Genomic DNA, 23,774 nt, shown 5'->3' with positions numbered 1-23,774 from the left:
CTTCCAATATATCTTTGTTTAGAAATATGGTATTTTTTATATTGCGTATTCGAATAAAAAAATATCTTGATTTTAATATCTAATATAATTGTTTTTGTCAGTGTTTCTTAAAAATTGTTAATTATCTTAAAGTTATTGCTGACTTCGTATAAAAAATTTCGAACATTTTATGTTAAATAGCTTTGTATAGATTTCAGATAGACTTTTACAGAATGGATGATTATTCTAGTAAAGTTTTTTATCATACCTGATATATGATATTCTATACTAACGTTATATTTTAAATAAAAGATATAATTTTGTTATATATTTCTTTATTTATGATTGATAATTAGATATAGAGAAATCTCAATATTTTTTAAATCATTATTCTAGATATTGTTCGTAGCAACTGAAGATAGGAAAGATATTATCAGCATAAGATAGAATAGATTTGAAATATAATCGGTGTTGTAAAAAAAATATATATATATATATATATATATATATATATATATATATATATCATTTATAGATAAAAACTTAATTTCAATTTAAAAATTAATAGATTGATATGTGAATAAATGCAATTTTTTATGCAGAAAAATTATAGAAATTTATTACCCATTCATGTTGGATGAATGTATTAATCTAAATAATGTTACATTATTGTATATTGAGCCTTAAATAAAAATATTAGTTTTATTCATAGACATAAAACAATGTTATGTCATGACATTTGTTATTGTTTGCTGACTGAATAGATCGGATTGTACAGCATTAAGAAACATAGGGACACTGTGTTGTATTTGCAAGTATTGTTCAATTAGATTGCCCAAATTTGCAGAAAAGGCCGTCTCCAACATATCCACACCCTCTTCGCCTACATGGAAAAATAGGAAATCGTCCGGCGACTCTGCATATTGACTTGACAACTTGTAGCAACCCTCTTTTGTTCGATCCACCCTCCAACCGAATAGCTGGTAGCACGCTTGGCGGTATTCTTGCGAGGAAGCCTTGAAAGCCTCCTTCAAACGCGCTATCTTTATTTCGTGCGTTTTCTTTAACTCCGCGATTTCTATATTAAACGAAAACAAAAATAAAACTACCGGCGCGTGTAAAAAATAAGGAAAATAAAAAAATATACTTTGATGTGTCTATCCACCTTGCATTTGCAATGATGATACTGTCGTACCACAATCTCCTGACGCTACCTTGGCACGAAGCTCTTCCAATTCTTGTAATAAAGCCGCTTGTTTTTCCTCGGCTTGTTTCTCCGCAATTGCTGCAGGATTCATCGTGAAGTGTAGAACGCGAGCATTACAATTGAAGTCACCCTTCAACGCGCGGTGTTCGAGCTCGCCTCTCAATTGTTCAATCTCTTCCCGTAATTTATTACATTCATTCTTCTGTATACCAGTCTCGACTGCTTGGAGGTCTGATTCTAATTTGCTAACTAAATCCCTATAAGATGATTTTAAATATTTTCTCTCTTATAAAATAGCTTCTAATTATTTGAGAAAAAATTTGCTATATATATATATATATATATACTAGTATATTACTATGAAAATATACCTATATCCATCTATAACGCGTTCCAAAGCTGGTATTCTCTCAGTCATTGCATTATTGCCATCCACTGTTATCTCCTTCTCATATAAATCTAATTGCTGTCTATAACTATCCCTTTCTCTGGTGACGAGCATCATTTTCTTCTGGAGTCTATTGACAAGCTTGCTCAGTTTATCCTTGGATGATGTCAAGTCAGTAGCCAATTTTTTCGCATCCTCGTAATTCTTTGTTAAATTCTGTGATTCTCGCATAACTGCACCTAATTTTGATCTGAGTTGGCCTTCCTCTGCTCTCAGATCTATTTCAGCTTGTTGAAGTCTGTTCAACTCTCGCTTCATCGCTGCCGGGCCACCAGTAATTCCAATCGTTTCATATTCTTGCAAGCGAAGTGCAAGCTCAGATCGTTTCGCCTCCAACATTGCCACTTGTTGCTCCACTTTTTCAGTATGCTCCAATCTGTAACAAATTATATATCGTTAACTAAGCATGATAAGTTTACAAATGCACCGAAAGTACCTTTTTGTCATATTGGCCATTTGTTCCTCCAAGAGTAATTTTTCCTTGACTGACTCTTTTAATACAACGATTGTCTTTTTCGCTGTATTCAGTTCTTTCTCAAGATCATTTGCTCTCGCGGCTCTCCCTGCTAACAGCTTGCCCTCCTCCCACAATGCTCTTTCTGATTCGAGTTTCTCCAGTTTCATTTTCATATTCTGTATTTCCACATTTTGCAATTCATAATCCTGTTGCACTTTATGATATTCCTTTAGTCTGTCCTCCAGCATGGCTACTCTTGCTTCTGCAGTTTCCAGTTTCATTTGTAATTCACTTGAGTCATTGACATCCTTAGGAGATAGAGACTTTTCTTTTGTACTAACATTTCTTAGATCTTCTGATAGTTTTGCATTTTCACTTAATAATGATGCTATTTTCTTTTCTAAATTGTTTTTCACCTAATTAAATATAAATCAATCCAGATTGAGTTAACGAAAATATGTAATGGAAAATATAATATAAAAAAATATACAAATTAAAGTAAAAAGCAATTACTTGAGACCATTCTTTTTCTGCAGCATCTTGCTTATCTTTAGCATCCTGAATCGTCCGCCGTGCAACATCAAGACGGACTTCCAGCTGCTGAATGATTTGCTTATTTTGCTCTACCTGGACTTGTAAAAGACCTTTCTCCTTCTCAAAGACTTCTTCCATTTGTCTACGTATATTGTGCAGCTGCTGAACAGTTGCCTCTTGATGTGTCAATCTGGTTTTTAATGATATAACCTGTACAAAAACATATTTTTCAAAACCAATGTTTCCAGGCTTATTTGAACATCACATTACGTTATTCTTACCTCTCCTTTCATACGTCGCCATTCCCAAGGACTACCTGGAATAGAGTCTGAATCTTGAGTTTTATTAGTTAGAGATGAATCAGATTCATCTATTCTTGGTCGTTTCGGTGAAATAATGCTATCATCTGAGTTTTCATTGAACTTGGAAGATATGTAGCCAGTTCCAGAGTAACGCAGTGGTACTCCAACACTTCGACGATAAGATTCTGTTCCAGAACGTAGATCTTTTATCATATTAATAATACTCGTTGGATCCTGATCACCCATCTGCACAAATTTTCATTAATTTATCTATAATACGAAAAAATTAATTTGATTATCGCAGCATTAAATGTAATATGCAAATAAAAATATAATTGTAAAAAAATTGTTTCTGCAGTTTAATAGTAGTTACAATTATTATTTTTATTTCTTTGATTTTGTTATTTCCTTACATTTATCGTCTTTTTTTCTATTATAGATCTTATAAGAATAAACAACTACGGCCAAATACCGGGCAACACCAAACTAGCAATGTTATAATCCAAAAGACAGAAGTGAAACAAGCAATTACGCGTTGTCTATCTATGAATTGAGAAAACAGTTTGCAATTTATGACCAATCAGTATTCGCATCACATGATCGAACCATCTAGAGAATTTCAGCATTAAAATTCTTAGTTACTAGAAACACCAACGAAATCCCTATTAGAGAGAGAGTATATTATCGATATACTTAAATATCGATTTAATTAAATCAATTTAAATTTGAATTTTCATTTGAATACAAATATTTGTAATAATTATAATTGGTTTCGTAATCTTATTATAAAGTTAAACTGACAATTATTAGAAATCGTTAGTATTATTAGGAAACTACAGTAATAATTAAAAATAAGACCGGCCTCGTCTCCAATTAGTTTTAACTATTAAAAGTTGCAAAACTTAAAATTGATTATATTTTATTTATTTTATATTTTATATTATTATTTTATTTTTAAAATAATATTTCTAAATAATAAATAATACTTTTAGTTAAAATAAATTAATAAATTAAGTTAAAGATGATTGTTTTTAAGTTAAAATTGGTCCATACTAACTCTCTTATTATAAATCCCTAGCTCCATTAAAAATCCCTAGCACGATTAGGAATCTTTAGGAATTCACCGTGAGCGCAGTTGAAATGTACTGTGCACGCCGTCGCAGTTCGGTATGCAGTGGTATGCACGTCTTCCTGTCCTCGTGGGATAGTTTAAGTTAGCCGAGAAACAGTGATACGTACGTTGTTGGGTGAAAGCAGGAGCTCCGAGCATGTCCAAGAAGCAGGACAAGGTGGACAACGGCATTGTCGCCGTGAAAAGCAAGGTAGATGCTGCATACATTGTGCTGGCAGTCGCGAGAATGACGATATATGGAAGACGCAGGATTGCACATTATTTAAACTGTTTTACAGTTTGACGCCGACATTATTCGATTTTCTATGAATCGTAATGAGCCTATGAGTTACGAGGAATTTGGAAAGCTATTGGCGCAACGGCATGATCTGGGGGCAGATTTCAACTTTTCAATCTGGTACACGGATACGGATGGTGATCCACTTCCTATCAATAATGATAACAATCTGGCTAGGGCTCTAGCAAATGCCAAGTGCCTACTCAGAATTTTTATACACAGGAAAGGTAAGATTTCGTATTTCTGACTTTGTACGTACGTCTTTTGTGAGCGTACGCTTGATTGAATTATTATGACAGGAGATGGAGCGTGGGATAATGGATATGGTACAATGAAGCCGAAAAACTTGATATCTAGTATTTTGGGTGGTACACCAGGGAAGCCAAAATCTATAGTTATTTCAAATCCACATGATTTTAGGCAGGTAAGTATCTATTTCTTTGTTCATTTTTTGATATATGCAATACTTGATTAGCTGGTTTGTTACTTGATTACATTTGTTGTCAGGTATCTGCGATTATTGATGTCGACATACTGCCAGAAACTTGTCGACGTGTACGTCTATTAAAACATGGATCTGATAAACCTTTAGGATTTTATATCAAAGATGGTGAAAGCTTTCGTATACTGCCACCATCTGCTGGTGGGGGAATTGAGAAAGTTCCAGGTGTATTCATCAGTAGATTGGTACCAGGTGGTTTAGCAGAGAGTACAGGACTTTTAGCTGTGAATGATGAAGTCCTAGAAGTAAATGGAATAGAAGTTGCAGGCAAAACGCTTGATCAGGTAAGTAGTAATATTTTTACAAAGGTGACTGAGAGGTTATCTAATTACTAAATACTAAGTACTAAGTAAGTACTAAATTATCAAGTATTGATATAAGAATCATAATCGCAGTTGTAAATGTTATAAAATAACAATTATTTGTTTGATTCTAGTTAAATATTTTTCTATCGAATATATGCAATAATATATTCACTTATCATATGTTCTAATGAGATAATATCTGAGAAAACAATTTCCTTTGCAATAAGGATATTTTAAGGATGTTCCAAATATATTATGCTATATAAATAAAATACTGGGTCTGTTCTTTTTAGCTGAACTGACTGCATTAGTTCAGAATTTATCTTTCTTCTTCCAGCGTAAGAAAGAAAGATAAACTGTGAACTAGTATAACCAGTTCAGCCAAAAAGAACAAGCCTAATATTTGCAGGATATTTACCTCTTCTTTTTTTCTCTCTATTTATGATAATTATCTATGTGTGGATCAGGTGACGGATATGATGATAGCGAATTCTTCTAATCTTATCATAACCGTCAAACCGGCGAATCAAAGGGCAGCATTGACCGCACCTCGCCGTGGTTCGTTTTCACGTAACAGCCAATTATCGTCGGGAAGTCGTCAGTCCACACAGAGTGCTGGTAGTGATGAAGAAGCGGACGAGATCGTCGATCTTACAGGCATGACAATGCAAGACGACGCCTCAGCGTCGTCCACTCATCACTACCACCACCACCACCACCATCATCACCAAAATTACGATCAGGGTGTACTGCATTTGTAGAGTATAACGTGTCTTATATTTACGAAAAGTAATACTTAAATAAATTTTTTTATATTTACGAATTGTAAAATAATGGATGTCTGATTACGAAGTATCGAGATGCAAGCATAGAAAAATGAGGAAAATATAATTTCGAAAAACAAATTTCTGTATAGTATTATAAATTGTGTACAGTATTATAATTGTGACTGAATACTTGAAGAAATGATGATACTTTTTGCGAAACCAAGGATTAAGAGAAATGCTTACGTTGATACTTCGTAATTAATAGTCCGTTCGTCAGAACGTCGTGTATTAGGCTACACTTCGCGGGGAAAATATCGTTATAAATTTTGAAGCCTGACAAATAATATCGTGTATCTATTTTGTCCACTCCATCGCGTGTTTAAACTGTTGAAGTTTTCGAATTTTAATTTCATTTTTATCTATGTTATCTATTACCCAATTGGGGACTAAGCATTGAAGGATAATGTTTTTTAGGACGGAAACGTCAGGAATAACGATTGTATTTTCATGCCTGTATAAATATCGTCCTTTACGTGCCTTCGAAGTTGAATTAATACGTTAGGAATATTACATTCCAATTATATTTACACCATTAAAGATATCTATACTGCCTTCGTAGTTACACGAGTCCATTTTTATATACGCTCAATCTCACTTTTTCTACTTAATTCGAAAAAGAAAACATGTACATATATAAATATATACAAAGATATATATATTTAAAATATTCTAGATATTTTTCTATTGAGTGTATCTTTTTCGTAATCGCAAATCATCACTTGGACTTCCGCAATAAGCGTTGTTTCTAATAGATCATGTTGTCCCATTGCCAAATTATTAATTGCGTCAAATGCATTATCAATTCCGCGATCGCGCTGAGATATACACTTTATATATTTCTTTTTAATTTTGATGTTCTCATTTTAGACCGAATGTTCATGCGTCACAGATCATGTATAATATCTAAAAAGAAATGTCTTGAAAAGATATTTTTCAGTATGCAAGTTGAAGAGAGAAAGAAAGAGAGAGAATGCCTGAATGAGAGGATGAACAGCATTGTTGTAAGATCACCCTTAAGTTTAATCTGTACGTATTTTATTGCTCGAAACTCGAAATGAGGAACTTTTGTACTTAACCAAATAGAGTACGGACTAGACACGTTTGCAAGTACTTATACGTCTGTACTAAGTGCTTTACTGAGCCGTAGTTATTATTTGAAGGGATATATCAGTGCTAAATTAGCATTCGTGAGACGAAATTAGATATATTTTTAACGCGATACGTCGCATTGTATTCCTTAGTACGGATAAGAGGTAGCTAATAAATAACGAGGACGAAAATACTTATTAACGCTGTAATACTTTTTAATGGCAGCTTATGAAATAAAGATATTTTATTGTATTTTCTAAGCCATCCTATTATTTACCTACATAATCCCGCGTAAAGCGTCCCTCTAAATTACGCCCAGTATCGATGTCTTCTTCTCGCGCGGTTACTATGGTATATAAATAAAATATGGTTGAGCGCCAAGGCAAGAATCCGTAACTTTGCGTGGGGCATGATGTTCGCAAAAATTGGAGACTTTACAGTTGTTTATTAAAGTTAAGGGAAAATCGACGGAAAATTTGCAAATATTGGATCGTGAGAGAGTTTCGAGAGACCGATGAGAGATGTCTTACGCCGAGCATGGACCCCGCATTTTTTTGGCGGGCAGACCAAACAGTGGTGTACCGTTGATTTACGGGGATTACGTTTTTCCGAAGAAAAGATCGGAGGGTCGTTTGAAGTTGTATAATTCGTGCACGGACATTCGAGCTTGGAGCCCAAATATCTTGGAGAGCACGCGCTACTTTCGCGAGCTCAACGAGCATGATTCTGCGGTTTGTGTCCCACGTGAATTTTTATTTTTTTCTTTTAAGAATGTTTCCGAATCTAAATCGCTACTGAAAAGATTCCCGTTTTATTTATACACACATTTATACACACGACTAAAAATAAGCTAAGAAATTTTTAAACGAAATTGAAATCTTGAAATCTGAAATCTCGTCGGCGGTAGGAAAATCTCGATTGTCACGGTTCTTTTTGTAGCCAGGAAAGGTAATACCATTCAATGCGGTAATGGAAAACATGATAGCACTTACGGCTCAAGCACAAAGCGAGCTTCGCGCTGTGCGACGGGAGCTGCAAAAATACAGATCTCTGAATCTCACCCCGGAACAACAGGATTACCTGAACAATCTCGTGAGCCTTCTGACAATGCATTAAATTCTTCCGACCAGAGATGATAATTTCTTCGTTTTACAGGACAGAGGGTATTCCAGTATCGGGACCAATAAGGTGGAAGAAATGAGAATTAGATCCATAATGAGACCGCTCTCTCAAGAGGGACATAGATTACTCAACGCAAATAAGATCACATTCTTGCAACATTCCGACACTTACCTGCACTTTCGTCCTGATAGATTCCGATACGGTAGAGGAGTTTACAATCCGTTACTAGCTAACACGCACGTTCTGAGAGCGAATCTGAACGTGAATCCATTATTGGAAAATAATACTTATATGATGTCACGCGTAACGTCCTGCAATATATTAGCCGAAGTGAAAGATACGCGAGGTAAAAGCTGTAAAATGTGAAAGTTATTCTATAAAATTATATCCATTTATTTTAAATATGAAAATTATTCTATAAGATTATATATATTTATTTGAAATGTTTATTCGAAACGCAAAAGATGCGAGATCAGTTGTAAAAAGGAAAGAAATCTGTCGGCCTAGAAGAACTTGGTTAATTTAAAAAAAATAAGCTGCAATAAATTTTGCAGAGCGAAACGGTCGAGCGAGAGTCTGTATCGAGTTCGTTGATGCGTCTTCCCAAACGGCAAAAGACATTTGCGAGGTGGCCGTGCAAACGCAGGAATGTAATAATAATGTCGCTTACAACAAACAGCCTGATATTGAGATTTCGCCCTCGAGTACTGAGTACTACGAGAGTAACGAAAGCGTATCCACGTCCAAAAGTGAGTTAGAAATAAATTCGGAAATCTGCGAGAGAAGCCATAAGGGAGTGATTATCCAGAAGGATTCGGAGATCATTGTTCTGAAGAACGAACTTGGCGTACGAAACAACATTGGCCGATTTTATCCAAACGAGATTCGTGCAACAAGTACATACCCGGCGAAAAAATATACATCTTTGCTTTTCAGGTGAAGGAAGACGAGCTGGAAGAGCTGCGAGAACTGAATAAGCATTTACAAACATTGTTAAAAGGGAAGGACGAAAACGCGAACGTTTTGAGGCGTAACATTAATGTAAATCGGTACTTATTCGTGGCCGCTTCAATTAAAAATTTTGTGTAATCAATTAAATCTCGCATCTCTCTAGAGCTTGCAAGAAAAGTTGAAAGTGATGACCGACAGGCGCGACGACGAGGTAGAAGATCTAAATGCAAAAGTAACGACATTAAAAGATTTATGCGAATTACGTATCGCATTTCAGCTGGATACTATTTTGCCGTCTCTCTCTCTCTCTCTCTCTCTCTCCCATAGATTTCTTCTTTCGAGTTCCTGGTGGATCAGCTGAAGACGAAGTTAGATAGAAAATATCAAGTTTGTTATTTCCAATCGCAGGAAATCCAGAAACTTAGGACGGAGGTCAAAGAGGCAGAATTGCTTTTCGTGGAAAACGAGTCACTTTCGGTTCGTACGTGTGAGACGTGTGGTAAATGCCACTTAATACAAACTGCTTATAAGTAGTTGCATCGAACTTACCAGCTCAATGGATTAAATATGTGTATAAATATGTGATAAATTAGCGTAAGGTGAAAGAAATGGAGCATTTATCGAGAGAGGCGGAGAGCTGCGGTATCGCTTTAGAGCAGGTGAAAAATGTCTGGCGGGAACGTGATATGCTTCAAAAGCAATATCGCGAGCTAAGTTGCACGTTGGCGGACAGAGAAGACGAAATAAAACGACTATTGACGTTGATAAAGCAAATGTCTGTTGCGGCCGACACTCGTGAGGTGCGTCATTTGGCCTCGTGCGTCACATCACGAGCCATTAATTTTAACGTTGATTCAATTAATAATAGGAAAATAAATTATTCGAGAGCACACCGGTACAATGTTACACTGCACTAATTTATATAATTAGGATAGAACGGCGTGAACGTGATTAAAGAGATTTTACGAATTACAGGCTTACCGATTATTGCGAAGATACAGAGAATTCAGACACGGAGAATTGTAGTTTTGTATAGTAATAAAAAAAAAAAAAAAATTATAACGTAACGTAAAAATAATAATTTTTTAATGAAATACTTTCCCCATTTCTCAGATGTGTAGCATAAATTTTACAAGTGGCTACAATGTGAAGGAGCCAGATTGTTGTAAAAATAATTAAATCTTTAACATTAAAACGAATTACCCGATTACCGCCATAATCGTCGTAATCCCAAATCTTAAATAGTCCTTACGGAAGAATGCAATAAGTAGATACATAGTAATTGTTCACGATCAGGTAGAGATGAATGATGTAATGGCCAGCTTGAGAAATGAGATTCAGGCAAAAAACGACAAGATCTCGCAGTGCGAAATGCAGCTGGTTTGCATGGAGCGGGAAGTCGGTAATCTAACTAACATGCTGAAAAATAGTCTGAATAATTTCGACGAGTCTAAGATAGCGTACGAGGGCATATGCGAGTACACCAAGTGCGAGCACGACACTTGCCTAGACGTGCAGAGCGCGTTGTCCGCTTTAAAAGCGTTCATAGCCGAGTTGGAGGAGTGTAAACTAGAACGACGTAATCGTCTGCGGGAGATAGATAACTTAAAGGCTTATGTGGCATGTTACAGCCAAGAAGCCGCCAGCGAAATTACAAACACAGATTTCGATACCGGACACGGATCGATGCAGCCGACTACAGGTACGTTCTCCGCTATGCAGATTTCTCCGTTTTTTTTTTTTTTTTTTTTTTTTTATCGGTTGTATCGTTCCAATAATCCGCCGCCTTGAATCATTCATATTAAATCAATTTATTACAGTTTGGATCAAATGATTCTAAAGAAACAAAGAATTATCTCAGATTAATTATTATTCTATTATATCTATTATTATTTAATTATTATATTATTATTATATTATTTATTATTATTATTATTATTATTATTATTATTACAATCAATTATTTTATTATTCCTGTAGTTGTTTCTTCGTGATGTTACAATGAACGTCCCGAAATTCTCGAAATATAAAGTTTATCTAAAGAATTGAGGCCTTTCAGGCTTTTTCTAATAAAAGTTTTGTTAAATTTAATTTTATTAATTAAATATGTATATTTTCGAGAAATTATGCAGATATTGTAAATTTTTTCAGTGGTACATGTTTTATAATGGTACAGTGTCTTATTTATATCTACGTCTTTCTAAAAAAAGTGTTTTTTAATTTCATATCTTTCTGTTTTTTTGTTTATATAAATTTCGGTCAGTAGATTTTATCAATTGGTTCGTATCAAATTTTGTCTGTTAAATAAACGAATATGATACATAAATGCTCTTGTAGGAGAAATAATTGATTGTAATAATTATTAATAATACGTATAATAATAATAATAATTAAATGATAATAAATATAATAATAATTAACCTGAGATAATAATCTGAGGTAATAATTAATCTGAAATAGATCTGTACGGATTTATATAAAGTTTAATAAAATATTACAGACGATATTTCGAGTAATAGTGGTTGTCATTCGTCTAGAGAATTAGTTAGCGTTCAGATTCAGAAAGATGATATCGACACTACTACCACATATTCTGAAGAATCGAAAAAAATGGAGTTGAACGAAGTAATTTCGTATAAAGATATCGATCGCGCTCTCGCAACGCATATCAAACGTTCCATCGACAAGATACACGAAATATCCACGGTTCTTCAAGGTATTGTATCTCGTGTATTTTCATTGGGGAGACGAGTAACGATACGTGATAAAAATTTAAGGTGCCGGAGATAATCATGTACAAATTGTCAAAGAGTTCGCGAGGCAGCAGCAGGAGTTGCAAAAGAAGGACCTTGAGATCACGGAATTAAAGCAAAAAGTGGCGGAGCACGTGTTGCGAAGAGGTGAGGGTGACTGCGCGATTCAGGAGCAGTTAAGGAAAAAGATGTTGGAGAAGGAAAGGGTGTTGGAAGCTATAATAGATAAAAGGGACTCGAAGATCAAGAGGCTGCACGAACAGCTTACCGCGTTGGAGAATGACATTTTTTCTTATCGCGCGGAATGCAGTGCGTTGAAAATCGAGAACGCCGATCTCGTCAACATAAAGAGCCTGCTTTCGAGGGAAAACGAAATGCAGAGTGAGGAAATACGAGCACAAAGAGATCAGATGAGTAAGTTAACTCAGCAGATAGACGACTTAAAGCGAACCGTCGACGTTCTAAAGGAGAAGACCGATAATGTCGAGAATATGAGAAAAAAGTTAGTAACCTCATTATTTTCATTATTTTCGTCTTTATTAGTAGTACTCGATCCATCATTCTCAGGTCGATTTATCTGCTCAACAGATTGACGGAGCTGCAAATGAAGAATAATGATCTTACAAATAAGCTTATACAGGCGAACGAGACCATCGCCAAAAACGCCGAAATTATAGCGGAGCTGGAGTCTAAGGACGAGAAGAATAGGCTTGCTCTGACCCAAGGAAGTATCAAATATGATGCCATGGTAATGCAGAAGCACAGCGATATCGTGAAGCTGCAAGACGAGACTCGATCGCTGCGCGATCAATTAAGAGAGGCTGAAATTAAACTCGCCTGGAGTAACGACACCATACTAACATTGAGGAGAGAAAGCGACAATGCGATGAGTATCCTACAGGCAAATCTGTCCGATTTAGACACAGATAAGGAGAGGCTGTTGACGAAGGTGGACTATCTGAAGAGTGAAATAGTCAGCTACCGGAATTCCACTGCGAGTGTCGAAAGTAAATTGCAAGAGTTGTCACATGGAAACGAGACATTGAAGGCAGACATAGAGGCTGTAAAAAGTACTAACGATCAACTGTTACGTACACACGAAGACACGGTTAAGTCATCTCTTAAGGACACACTGTACACACTTCCCAAGAGGATTTACGAGAAAATTCTTCGTCTTCAAACAGAAGTTAGGAAATATGACGAGGCGACGGATAATATATCTGAACGGTGTCCAAGCAAAGAAACTGTCAAAATTGAAGATACGAAAGAAAAACATAAAACAAAAGTATATATCGATAAGGTGAACGAATTTATTAGATATTATCGTTTATTAAATCATAGAATTTGTCAGGTTGTTCTTTTATAAAAAATGACTATTGACGTCGCGATATTGAATATAATTGGACTAATGCTCACAATTTCTCACAGTCTTGTCAACAAGATGAAGATAAATTAGATTCGGTCGCCCAAGAAGTAAATTATAATACTGAAACCGTTGCAGATAAGTTGAGATTTCTCAAAAGACAATATGAGGAAAAATTGCAAGAAATGAAAAGTCTGATGAATGATGTAAAATTGAGAGATTACGAAATAAAGAACCTTCAAGAATGTATTACCTCTCTGTCGCAGGAGAAAAACAATTTGCAAACAAAAGTCGAGGTGTTTTGCAAACAGAAATTTCTAAATATAAAATATATGCGTTACATGTTCATAAGTTTTTTCTCTCTTTTGTTATATTTAAATATATTTAATATTTAAAATATTTTACAAATATTTTAAATTTTCAAATTAACAGTGCCAAAAGGAGGAATACCAGAACAAATTGAAGTTACTGAAGAAAAAATATGACAGTAGTTTGAACGCTTTTCGTAAGAGACATAACGAAAATGTCGAAATGTTACAGGCGAGATTTGAAGATATTATGAAAATCAAGAAAAGCCCGTTCAACCCGGAAGATTGGTTGCAGGTACGCAAAGAGACCAATTAACGAGTAACTTTTCGTATTGGTTCGTAATTTTTTAATTTTTCCGGCCATTCTTTCTAGTCACTAAATTTGAAGGAACTGTCGGATCTGCACAATCGAATTAATATTTTGAGTTCCCACGCAAGCGAGAACATCGAATCGAATACGTCTCGTGCGGAAGTCGAAAAGAATCACTGTAGTTATCGGAATAATCCCGGAGAGCACAAGTTTTATAATAAATTCACTTTACGTAAACAACACTCGAGAGAAAATAGAATATCGTCTTTAAATAAGAAAGCAAGTAAAAAAGAGTTTCCTTCTAAAATCCTGAATACTGAAAATAACGAGAAAGTTATTATAACAGAGTTATACTCTCGCGATGTAAGTCTTGCAGAGAAACACAGGTAATTTATTCATATTTGCGCATATATATTTACGAATTATTAATTTTGCCACAAGTTACATTAATTATACACTATTCTTGTAAAAACAAATTCAGTTTCCCTGAGGATGGGAGGAAACAAACAGAAAAAGCAGAACTGCTCAAAGCTAAAACGGACAGAACCGTAAGAACGAAATGATTTTTAAATTAACATGCTTACTGCGTTAAAACAATAATATAATTATTAAATTATAATTGCAGCTTGATTGGCAGAGGGAGAAATTTATCTATCAATGTAGCATACATCATAAATTGAGCAACGCTCGTTGATACACACAGAGGTATTTTTAATGCAAAAGAAGATCTTCAGCGTGAAGAGGGATATAAAGTACAGAATATTTTATCACTCTTATACGTATTACGGTATTCCGCTATCATGCGCAGTGATATATATTTTATATGAATCTCGTGGAAAATATTATTTTTTACTCGCCCTTTTTTCTTGGTACACATATATATATATATAAAACTTTTTCGACGTTTTTTTTCACCTCTATACTTTTCATCTGTTATTATTCGTCCAACTAAAGTTGTACTCGTGTTATCTCATTCGTGAAAGAAATATATTTAAAATAAACTTTGTAATAAATGCATATTATATAAAAGATAAATCTATGTGAATCTTTACAAATTGTTAATAACACAATAGGTAACATGTATGTACATGTATATGTTGCTTATAAGGCGTATCCAACAGGAAATCTTTTTCCGCTTTATATATCCTCTGGCCTGGATTATATCCTGGGAAATGAAAGGATAAAAGAATTCTGTTATGCGCTTTAAGCTTTCGCCGCAATATGAATCCTGTGCGTAAACATGCGCATCGCACCGTCGATATTCTAGTTACACATGTTTAAACATGTAAAAACTGGCAAAATGCCCGTTTGATCGCGACACAATTTTGGAGTTTGTGAAAAAATACGAATCTCTCGCCCTCTTTGGGGAAACGCATTTGCGGACGATACGGTTCGCTATAGATCCGAAGGGTGGAACTCGCATCCCCTGCGTTCAACGCAAACTTTACGTCACTCTTGATGCACGAAGTGCATCGGTGCACCGCGTCGCCAGTTGCACTTTGCAATATTGCGCCGGCGATAGGTAAATCCGTTTATAACCAAAGGAATCGTATCTATAATTCCATTTCGCGAGGAAACAATGCGACTGTTTGCTCATTATTGTCGCTGTGCAATTACGTCGCTTTGCACTCGCGATTATTCCCTTTTCTGCGTTTACGTGACGCCTGTATATGGCACAACGCCGAATACAATGTGGCACAGATTGCGGCGCATTTCTCTCATACAGCACCACGCTCAAAGGGAAGTTTTACATATATTTTATATAAAGATTTCATATAAAATCTTTTACATGAATCATTTTATCTTCCAATCGAAGCTTCCAAGACACAAATCTTTTGCTTTTGAGAATAAATTTTTATTACTTTTTATTTAAGTAGGTCTTCGCATGGAGAGGAAGCTGTATAATTTATCTTTAACAGGTTTAAATAAAATTCTTTTAAAAGGAAACTTTTTTATCGAAAGATATTACAAATTATACTCTTCCAATATAATATATTACATAAATATGCAAAAAGCGCGCCGTTGACTTCGAATTAGTTTGGATAATGTAACTCTTGTCGGGGTGCGACGTATTATTAATTTCCAGGGGTGAGGAGACGCACATGCCCATAAGTTTCCCCCACAATCTCTTTGCCTGTACGCACATACACAAACACACGCACACATACAGTATCGAGCTACTTCATTAATTTCAATACCGAGGACTCCTCATATTTAGCAAGTAAATCATGAAAATTTAAACATAATAAACAGGATAGAAAGACAAAGAGCTCTGTTAATGAAAACAAGACCATAATATTTTATTCCAGACACGAATCGCCTCTTTAAAAGCGGAGAAGGGAGAGCCCCGTTCTGTTGAATTAAAAAATTATGGGGCACATGAGGAAGAACTAATGGACGATAATGCACATGACGTGCATTCTATGTAATATATTACGTTACATTTTACACATTACACTTTGCTTGCATACCGCGTTTTTCACATCTCTTTTTACTCATCTATACACTCCAAGGTGTTTTAATTTATATATATATATATATATATATATATTTGTCGGATCTGTCTATCGAGGTGCGCTTCCTCAAAGCCAAACTAAATTTGCTTTTTGTCGTTATTACCGGATATACAGTCCCGTACATCAGTTTTGCCCGACCTGGATTGCGTAGCCAGCGGGGGTATTTTCGATGTTAGATGTAAGGTGGCCCCTCGGCAAGGGCCAGGGGTAAGCAGTCAGGCACAGATAGTTGTCTCTTTCTCCCTGTCTCTCTCTCTCCCTCTCTCTCTCTCTCTCTCTCTCTCTCTCTCTCTCTCGTTTACAAAGGGTGAGAAGGTGAGACGCCTACGGCAAAGGGTGAGTTTACGAGGCTTGCGAGCTTGCGCACTGGCGGGCCCATCCGGCGCAGCCTCCGGGATCCTTTCACGGGGCGGTGGACGCGCGCGTGTCGCGATATATAGGTGGAGAAGCTTGTCGGTCGGTCGGTCGCCCTCGCGCGTCAGACACGTCGCAACCCCCAATACCGTAGTATCGCAGGTCGCCGGGTCTCCCGATCATGAGAAGAGGAGCGTCGGGTGCCGTCGTCGCCGGCCGTCATCACGGGACGTCGTCTCCTCCAGCGTCTATATCGTACACGTCTACGTCGCCGTCCTGGTCGTGCCAGAAATAAAAGCCGGCGTCTGGGAATCGTCGATTCGCTCGTCAAGCATCGTCGCGAGGGTCAACAAAAGAGACCGGTGGCAAGCACGCACCAACGGACCACCTCTTCCGGTGTGATCTCCGCGACCGCGGGAGAGAAAAAAAAAAAAGAAGGAAGAAGAGAGAAAGAAAGATAGAAGTGGGTCGAGGAGAAGAAACGGGGTGGTAATTATTATACAGCATGCGGTCTTGAGAGCACGCACGAACAGGTGGCGAGGCGGGATTTCTCGCGGAGGACTCGGTGGCTGGCGAAAAAGAGGGCAAACGCGGGAGGGGTGGTACGACGCATGCGACAGAATACGCGCAGGTACTGTGAAAGAGATATGCTTTGAATTTTCTATTTATCTACTCTAATCCTCCCTGTCTTTTTTTTCACGATCCTTTATCATCGAGGGAGGAAAATTTTTGAAAGGACTTTGCCATACGAGACGGGAGAACGATCTTCCTTTCGCCTTCCGAACATTTATCTCTCGTAGCATCAATTTTAAATCTCCCTATTTCTTTTCACGTTTTTCTAAGTAGTTTCTTCGAGTTTCGTGTGCTCTTTCTCAGAAGAATCGACGATTTTTATTCAGATATTGATGGGAAAAAGCTGCTATCAGAGCTCATTAACGTAAGTGACAACTATGGGAGAAAGCGGATTTGAAATTATGCGGGGGCGCAAGTCACACACACACACACACACACACACACACACACACACACACACACACACACACACACACACACACACACACACACACACACACACACACACACACACACACACATGCATATTTTCCCTTCCTTCTCTTCTTGCTGGCTCCGAGATTAGGGATGGTGGACGATCGCGTTTTCGGATAAGTTCGGATGTAAAGATGAAATAATTAAAATCTTTCAATTACAAAAATCAGCAAACAAATAGAATAATAACAAATAGGATAATCGATTATAAAAGCGAAAAATATAATGAGATATTTTTAAAATGGTATATCTGGCAAGTGTTATAAAAAAATGGATGCGTATCGCTGAGCATACTTATCGGAAAACTCCTAGAGTTACACGCGTCTCACGAGCTTTAAATAAAAAGTTATAACTCAGTATATTTTCACTCGTAAACAGACTGCATGCGAATCTCTTCCTACTTTAATCATTTTGACGACACAATAAATGCAGCAGTATTTATAAACCATAAGAAGATATTAAAAAATATAGATAATTTTAATCACAGAATTACTTTATTTCCATAGAAAATTATTATATATACTCTAAAAATAAAGATATAATCAAAATAATCGACTGTAAAATTAAAAGTTAATAACTATTTTCTTGCGAATTATTGAAGATAGTAACAAAATCTTTTTTTAATATATTGAGATTTATTGAGATTTTTTTGTATATATAGAGTATTATTATAGGTTTTTTTAAATAAAAATATTATCTATATATACGTATAATATTTTAATATAATATAAAATATATATTGTTTTATAATTTTTCATAATAATAAGAAGATATTTTATTTTTTATTCTAAAATATCTTGTATAAAGTATTCATTTTGACCTTTAATGACTATTCTTTGCACATAGGTACCAAAGTAATGCAATATGCAATTGTTTTTTTCTTACAATTGCAGCTATGTCTCTTTTTACGCTGATCGCTTCTCATCATTTTACGTACAAAAATAAGATCTAAAGGTGAATCTTTTTTAGTCTTATAATCTATACCAAAATGTATCAGAAAATAAAAAGAAATAAAAAAATGAAATAATATCTTTATAAAATATTCATTTCTTTATAATCTTAATACGATTGCATACAAAATAACGAGGATGTACTAATTTATGTAAGAGAAATCCTATGATTTTATTTAAAAAAGTTTGTCTACTTTCCTCTCACTCTTCTATTGTGATATTTTATATATAGAATAAAAGGCGGCAGTAAAAAGTTAAAGAAGATTTTATTTTTAAGTTTTCTAAGGATTTTCTAAAAAAAAAACAATATGTGCTTTTAAGGGAATAATAATGCAACTTAATTTCATATCCCGTATAAACATTTTTATTAAATAAAAATAATATCTATTATCTATAAGATAAACTTAATTTTAATCTTAATCAAAGCAAGAAAAAACGTGTTCTAACAGATCACTGTCTCGAAATAAGGATTAATATCGATCAGAAGTACAAAATATAAAAAGCATTAAAAAATCATTGAAATATCAGTTTGCAATCAGCTGGATTCATTACAATTACCATCATTACGATTACGAACCATTAGATTATCATTGGTTATCATGCCGTCGTAGCTATTAAATATTCGAGAATATTGATTTCAATCGTAAACAGCTTTGGATCTTATTTCCGCAGTCCTTGCATATGCCATCGCTTCAATTTCCTGCTCACAGTGGCTTTCGCGCGCGTTTGCTTTTATGAGCTAAAGACAGTATGTAAAACAAACGGTCCCGATATAATATAATATAAGTGAGTCAACAGGTCGGAAACGCGGCTTGTAAAATGGACGAGATCGGAATTTAGAATTAGATAAACGCTGCCGCGTTTAGGAAATTAATTTCAATTTTATATATTTCTGATCCAATTATAATTAAAATGGCATTACTGCGCTTCAGCGTATATTTATGTAGCCCGAGCACGCGGGATATCAATACGTTTAATTTCGATATTTGTTCAGAGATACGAGTAATTTCGGTTACATCGCATCGTTTTGCTAAACAATATTTACTTATTACGAATTAATGATCCATCTGATTTATACAAATTAACGTTATTGGACCGTTTCTATGTTGAAACTCGATAATACCTCGTCGCGGGAATATAGCTAAATCGGACATCAGTATATGTTTCTATAACGATAAATATATTAATAGGTATTAATGATGTCAACAATATTTATGTCCATGAATCAGGCATAGTGGTGGCAACACGCTGCGGTTTGAAATTAACTATTTTATCGACATAAAGATTCGCTCGTACTGCGTCCTATTTATTGAACTCCTTTCCCGTATTTGCAGATGCAGCGACATGGCTACCGATGAATCTGCGTGAACGTCTTCAAAATCGATCGAGATACATCCTCGATGCTTAACGTGTAGCACAAGACGTTTTTTTCTACGCTATTAGAACCCAAACAAGGTAATTTGGACAATCAATCACCGCTGTGAAGATCAACTGTGGGGGAGACGCCCTTCTAGTAACGACCTGCAATCATGCTCAGTCCCAAAATGCAAAAAACTGGTAAGATATATCTTGTTCTTTGTCACTTTTGTAATAAACAAAGCCGTAACTATAACATGTGTTGTGTGATGAATAAAAAAATTATAGGGAAACACACACACACACACACACACACACACACACACACACAAAATTTCGAAAACTAATTCGAAATAAAGACTGTTATTGTATTTATTTGAAACATTAAATCATTAAATAAAAATAAAACATCGGACAGAATGACGTCAATTACGAATTTATGTATTATATTTTCGTAAAAGATAATTCTCTTTCTCGTGATCAATATTGTATTGTAACATTTAATATTCGAATATGCACATTGCTGTTTAATGCTGTTTAACGAAATCGAAATATGACAAATTTTCACATTTCATAAATTCGTATTTTAGCAATTTATTTAGCTATTTCCAGAAGATACGGCGAGCATTAATCATCATTAATTTAATCCACAACCACAAAGTGCATTTAATCATGGCACGTGTACTGAATCTATAAAATCACTGACACAGTATGACTTTCCGATGGTGTTCTCACTGTTTCAACAAACAATAGTGTATTTTGTTGCGGGTTTATATATTAAATATAAAAGCGCGAGCAGCACGCAACATCAAAGGTTTCGTGCTCCCTCCCCGTTCTCGAAAAACTACAATATTTGCGTTGGAAAGTTTGCCCTCTCTCATCGAAATTTACGATAGCGCTCGCTTCACACAAATCTATTGTTTGCCGAAAAAATTTTCCGCGAAATATCAAGATTAGATTTTCCATTCGCACCAGGACATAAATACAAATATAATGAGCGGTGTCGCTGTTTCGATTCTCGCATTCTCACCCCTATCCCCCTGCGCGTTTCTTTTTTCACGCGGCGCACGTTCAGGCGGCGAACCGTGCATGCGCGGAGATTGCAGGTGCGGATTATGCGAGTCTCTCTCTCTCTCTCTCGGAAAACTTTGGGCTCGATTTCTCCGAGCGGAACAAAGTTTCTTCAGACGTCACGTATCTTGGTGCTAAAGTTAAATACGCGACAGTTTACGAAAGGAACGACGGCTATAACCGCGCGCGAGTTGCGACGCCGACTCGCGTCTCGCTCGGCGTCGGCCGACTGGAGCAAACTCGCGAAGCTGCAGTTAAATCAAAGTTGCAGTTCACACAGACCAGAACTAGAAACGGTATCATCATCGCGGATCGAAATCTAGTCGAAACTGGAACTAGCGGACGTGCCCAATGGCACAATGGTCCGATCCGATCAAAGTATTCAGATCGGACTCGGTATTCGGATCGTTACGCGATCTTTTACCCGCCTGTTTGCTCTCGCAAAATTTCATTAGATCTCATTTCTCGAATGACGGCAGCGCGTTTTTAATTACCGGGATTTTGCGACTCGTTATTGTTCAAATAAACGAACGGCGAGATTTGTCGCTGTTTGTCATCGCGGCTTATTCTCGATTATTAATATTTACATTAATGCGATATGGCAAACAAGATTCGCCGGTACTTTGAACGCTATTATTGAAACAGTTGCATAGCGAGATAACTCAATGCTTGATTGTAATGCAGTGCACTTGTATTATGTGAAATGTGTAGATATATCCCACATATATGTGACTTTGCAATTCTGATGTAATTTTGTGTTTACACACGTCGTGCTGATTTGCAAGTAAACAGATAGATCACAATTCACATAATTAATATACACCCAGAAAAGTGTAAAACTCATAAGTACACTTCGAGCACAAATTCATTACAAAGAGTGAGATTAATCGAGATAAATCAAGTATCGTATAATATTTTAGAGAGACAGTACAATTGATATTAAATTTCCGTGAAAATCTGAGAATAAATTTTTGTTTTCATTTGTAAAAAAAAAAATTGTACAAATTTCATTTCACGAAATATATTTGAAAAATTCGTAATATCGCGAATTGCATTTTTGCTACGCGTTTAAAATATGAACAATGATACACCGGTGATTTTAATTGCTTCATTCAAAAGAGTTGTCTGCCTATGATATGTTGCAGTAAGGGTAAACGACTCCCAGCTGGTCATGCTCTCAGAGAAAGCACATTACGATCATTCGTTGTCAGGATATTTGTACAAACGGACAGCTGACTCTACCAAATGGCAACAACGATGGTTCGTCCTCTATCAGGTCAGTAGAATTGTTGATGAATCGTGTTATCAAGCGTGTTTTTCGCCCGTACAATCCGTGTTATCCGTTACCGAGTGATCCAATTTGGAAATTTCACGCATGAATCAGAACCAACAATTTCCGAATTTAAACGTAAATTTGATTCCCCTTTTTATCCTTCCTGTACACATAATTTCTTTCTTGAAACTTTGAGCTTTAATCGAGCTTTGCGATTCATTATTTCGTAGCGACACATAGTTTGCAATTTTCCGAGATTAATTGCGAAAGCATTCTGCAAGAAGTTTACTCGGCGGAAAGTTATCGCGGAAAGTTATGTCATCGAGTTTGTAGTCGACATCATTTCAGGGAACGACATCACATTTTAATATGTACTTTTCAAATATTAAGAGCCGATGAAACAACTGACAACATCTAAGTTTGCGCGAAATTGTACTGCGCGCGAAATGCGTTTCTTCGCAGAAATTTCTTCGCTTATGAGGATGTCTGTTTACTCATGACCTAACAAACTTCGAAAATGAGGTCTCATTAACTCTCACAGCGTTTCGGACTAGTCAACTAACTGATACAATTAAGGAAAGAACTTTCGGCATAGTTCGCGACAGATACCTCGTTTAATGGAATGTATGCCAAGAATTCGGCCTCTCTTTCCTCATTTTCTTCTCTCTTCATTCTAATATCGTGCAATCACTTAAGTCAACGGTAAATCTTCTCGTTATATGCTTTTGCGATCAATGAAACCGCTCAATTACGGCGATGACAGTGCAGACGCGAAACTTCTAATTATTCTATTAAAGATGGGAGTCGTGTTATCGCATCTCAAATGAGTTTCAACTTTTTTTTTTTTTAATGAAAGTTCGTGATCGTATTACCCAACCGTTTAAGTAATTTGAAGAAAAACGATCTATAAGGTATCCTGGGATTTTCACTTTTACTTGCTTGAGGCGACTTATATACTGAAAGGCAATGAGTAGGATCAAATAAATACAACAAGTATTATCTTGCTCTTCTCATTTTGATAGGATCGGATAAATACGAAAAGTGCAGGCCCCGCTTCTTTCTATTTGAGAATTCAAATAAAGATAATAAATAAGGTGTCTCACTCAGGAATGTTTAACTGTTGTTTGCGAAAGTTCGTCAAACGAGCGAAAATTGTCGCGTGACAGAGCTCCATTTTACTCGTCGCGGATCGAAACTTTGGCGCGAGGCGTGATAATCGAATATCTCTCAAGAGGTTTCGAGTCATTGGATAATAGACGGTAACTTGAGCTTGAGCTATTAAAGCTTAATAAACTTATCTTGAATCTACGAGGATCGGATACTTCGATGTCTTATCATTTC

The 23,774-nt window shown here is 35.9% G+C and overlaps 4 protein-coding genes across 9 annotated transcripts in view; 3 read left to right on the top strand and 1 right to left on the bottom strand.

The window, feature by feature from the left end:
- Positions 1-569: 569 nt before the first annotated feature.
- On the bottom strand, positions 570-3,500 carry Mad1 (Mitotic arrest-deficient 1). Of its 2 annotated transcripts, none has more exons than XM_011640101.3 (7): positions 3,341-3,500; positions 2,907-3,173; positions 2,605-2,835; positions 2,071-2,507; positions 1,558-2,010; positions 1,145-1,443; positions 570-1,057 (listed from the first exon to the last, which is right to left on the bottom strand). In XM_011640101.3, the coding sequence occupies exons 2-7, from the start codon at positions 3,171-3,173 to the stop codon at positions 705-707; spliced, it is 2,040 nt and encodes a 679-aa protein (XP_011638403.2). In that variant the 5' UTR covers positions 3,341-3,500; the 3' UTR covers positions 570-704. The 2 variants fall into 2 exon arrangements, with proteins under 2 accessions (XP_011638403.2, XP_011638404.2); XM_011640102.3 differs by having other exon boundaries at positions 2,907-3,197; positions 3,341-3,497.
- A 571-nt stretch (positions 3,501-4,071) lies between these two features.
- Positions 4,072-7,311, top strand: par-6 (partitioning defective protein 6). Its single transcript, XM_011640103.2, has 5 exons — positions 4,072-4,249; positions 4,338-4,563; positions 4,636-4,760; positions 4,844-5,122; positions 5,611-7,311. Exons 1-5 carry the CDS (start codon positions 4,196-4,198, stop codon positions 5,902-5,904), a joined length of 978 nt encoding a protein of 325 aa, XP_011638405.1. The 5' UTR covers positions 4,072-4,195; the 3' UTR covers positions 5,905-7,311.
- A 3,353-nt stretch (positions 7,312-10,664) lies between these two features.
- On the top strand, positions 10,665-14,901 carry LOC105428054 (uncharacterized). Its single transcript, XM_011640112.3, has 7 exons — positions 10,665-12,387; positions 12,474-13,185; positions 13,314-13,544; positions 13,681-13,851; positions 13,930-14,252; positions 14,348-14,414; positions 14,492-14,901. Exons 1-7 carry the CDS (start codon positions 12,074-12,076, stop codon positions 14,558-14,560), a joined length of 1,887 nt encoding a protein of 628 aa, XP_011638414.2. The 5' UTR covers positions 10,665-12,073; the 3' UTR covers positions 14,561-14,901.
- Positions 14,902-16,866: 1,965 nt separating this feature from the next.
- Positions 16,867-23,774, top strand: part of LOC105428051 (ras-specific guanine nucleotide-releasing factor 2) — a 53,895-nt gene continuing 46,987 nt past the window's right edge. For 3 of the 5 annotated variants that reach the window (XM_089083101.1, XM_089083102.1, XM_089083098.1), the window contains exons 1-3: positions 16,867-17,367; positions 20,068-20,290; positions 22,306-22,436. In XM_089083101.1, the coding sequence (XP_088939227.1) occupies positions 20,263-20,290; positions 22,306-22,436 (159 nt within the window). In that variant the 5' untranslated portion in view covers positions 16,867-17,367; positions 20,068-20,262. The remainder of the gene's footprint in view (positions 17,368-20,067; positions 20,291-22,305; positions 22,437-23,774) is intronic. The other 2 variants (XM_089083099.1, XM_089083100.1) reach the window with 1 other exon arrangement.

Source organism: Pogonomyrmex barbatus, unplaced genomic scaffold (assembly GCF_055798465.1).
Source record: "Pogonomyrmex barbatus isolate J1 unplaced genomic scaffold, ASM5579846v1 scaffold7, whole genome shotgun sequence".
In the NCBI taxonomy this organism is placed as follows: domain Eukaryota; kingdom Metazoa; phylum Arthropoda; class Insecta; order Hymenoptera; family Formicidae; genus Pogonomyrmex; species Pogonomyrmex barbatus.
This window is presented reverse-complemented; position numbering and strand designations above follow the sequence as displayed.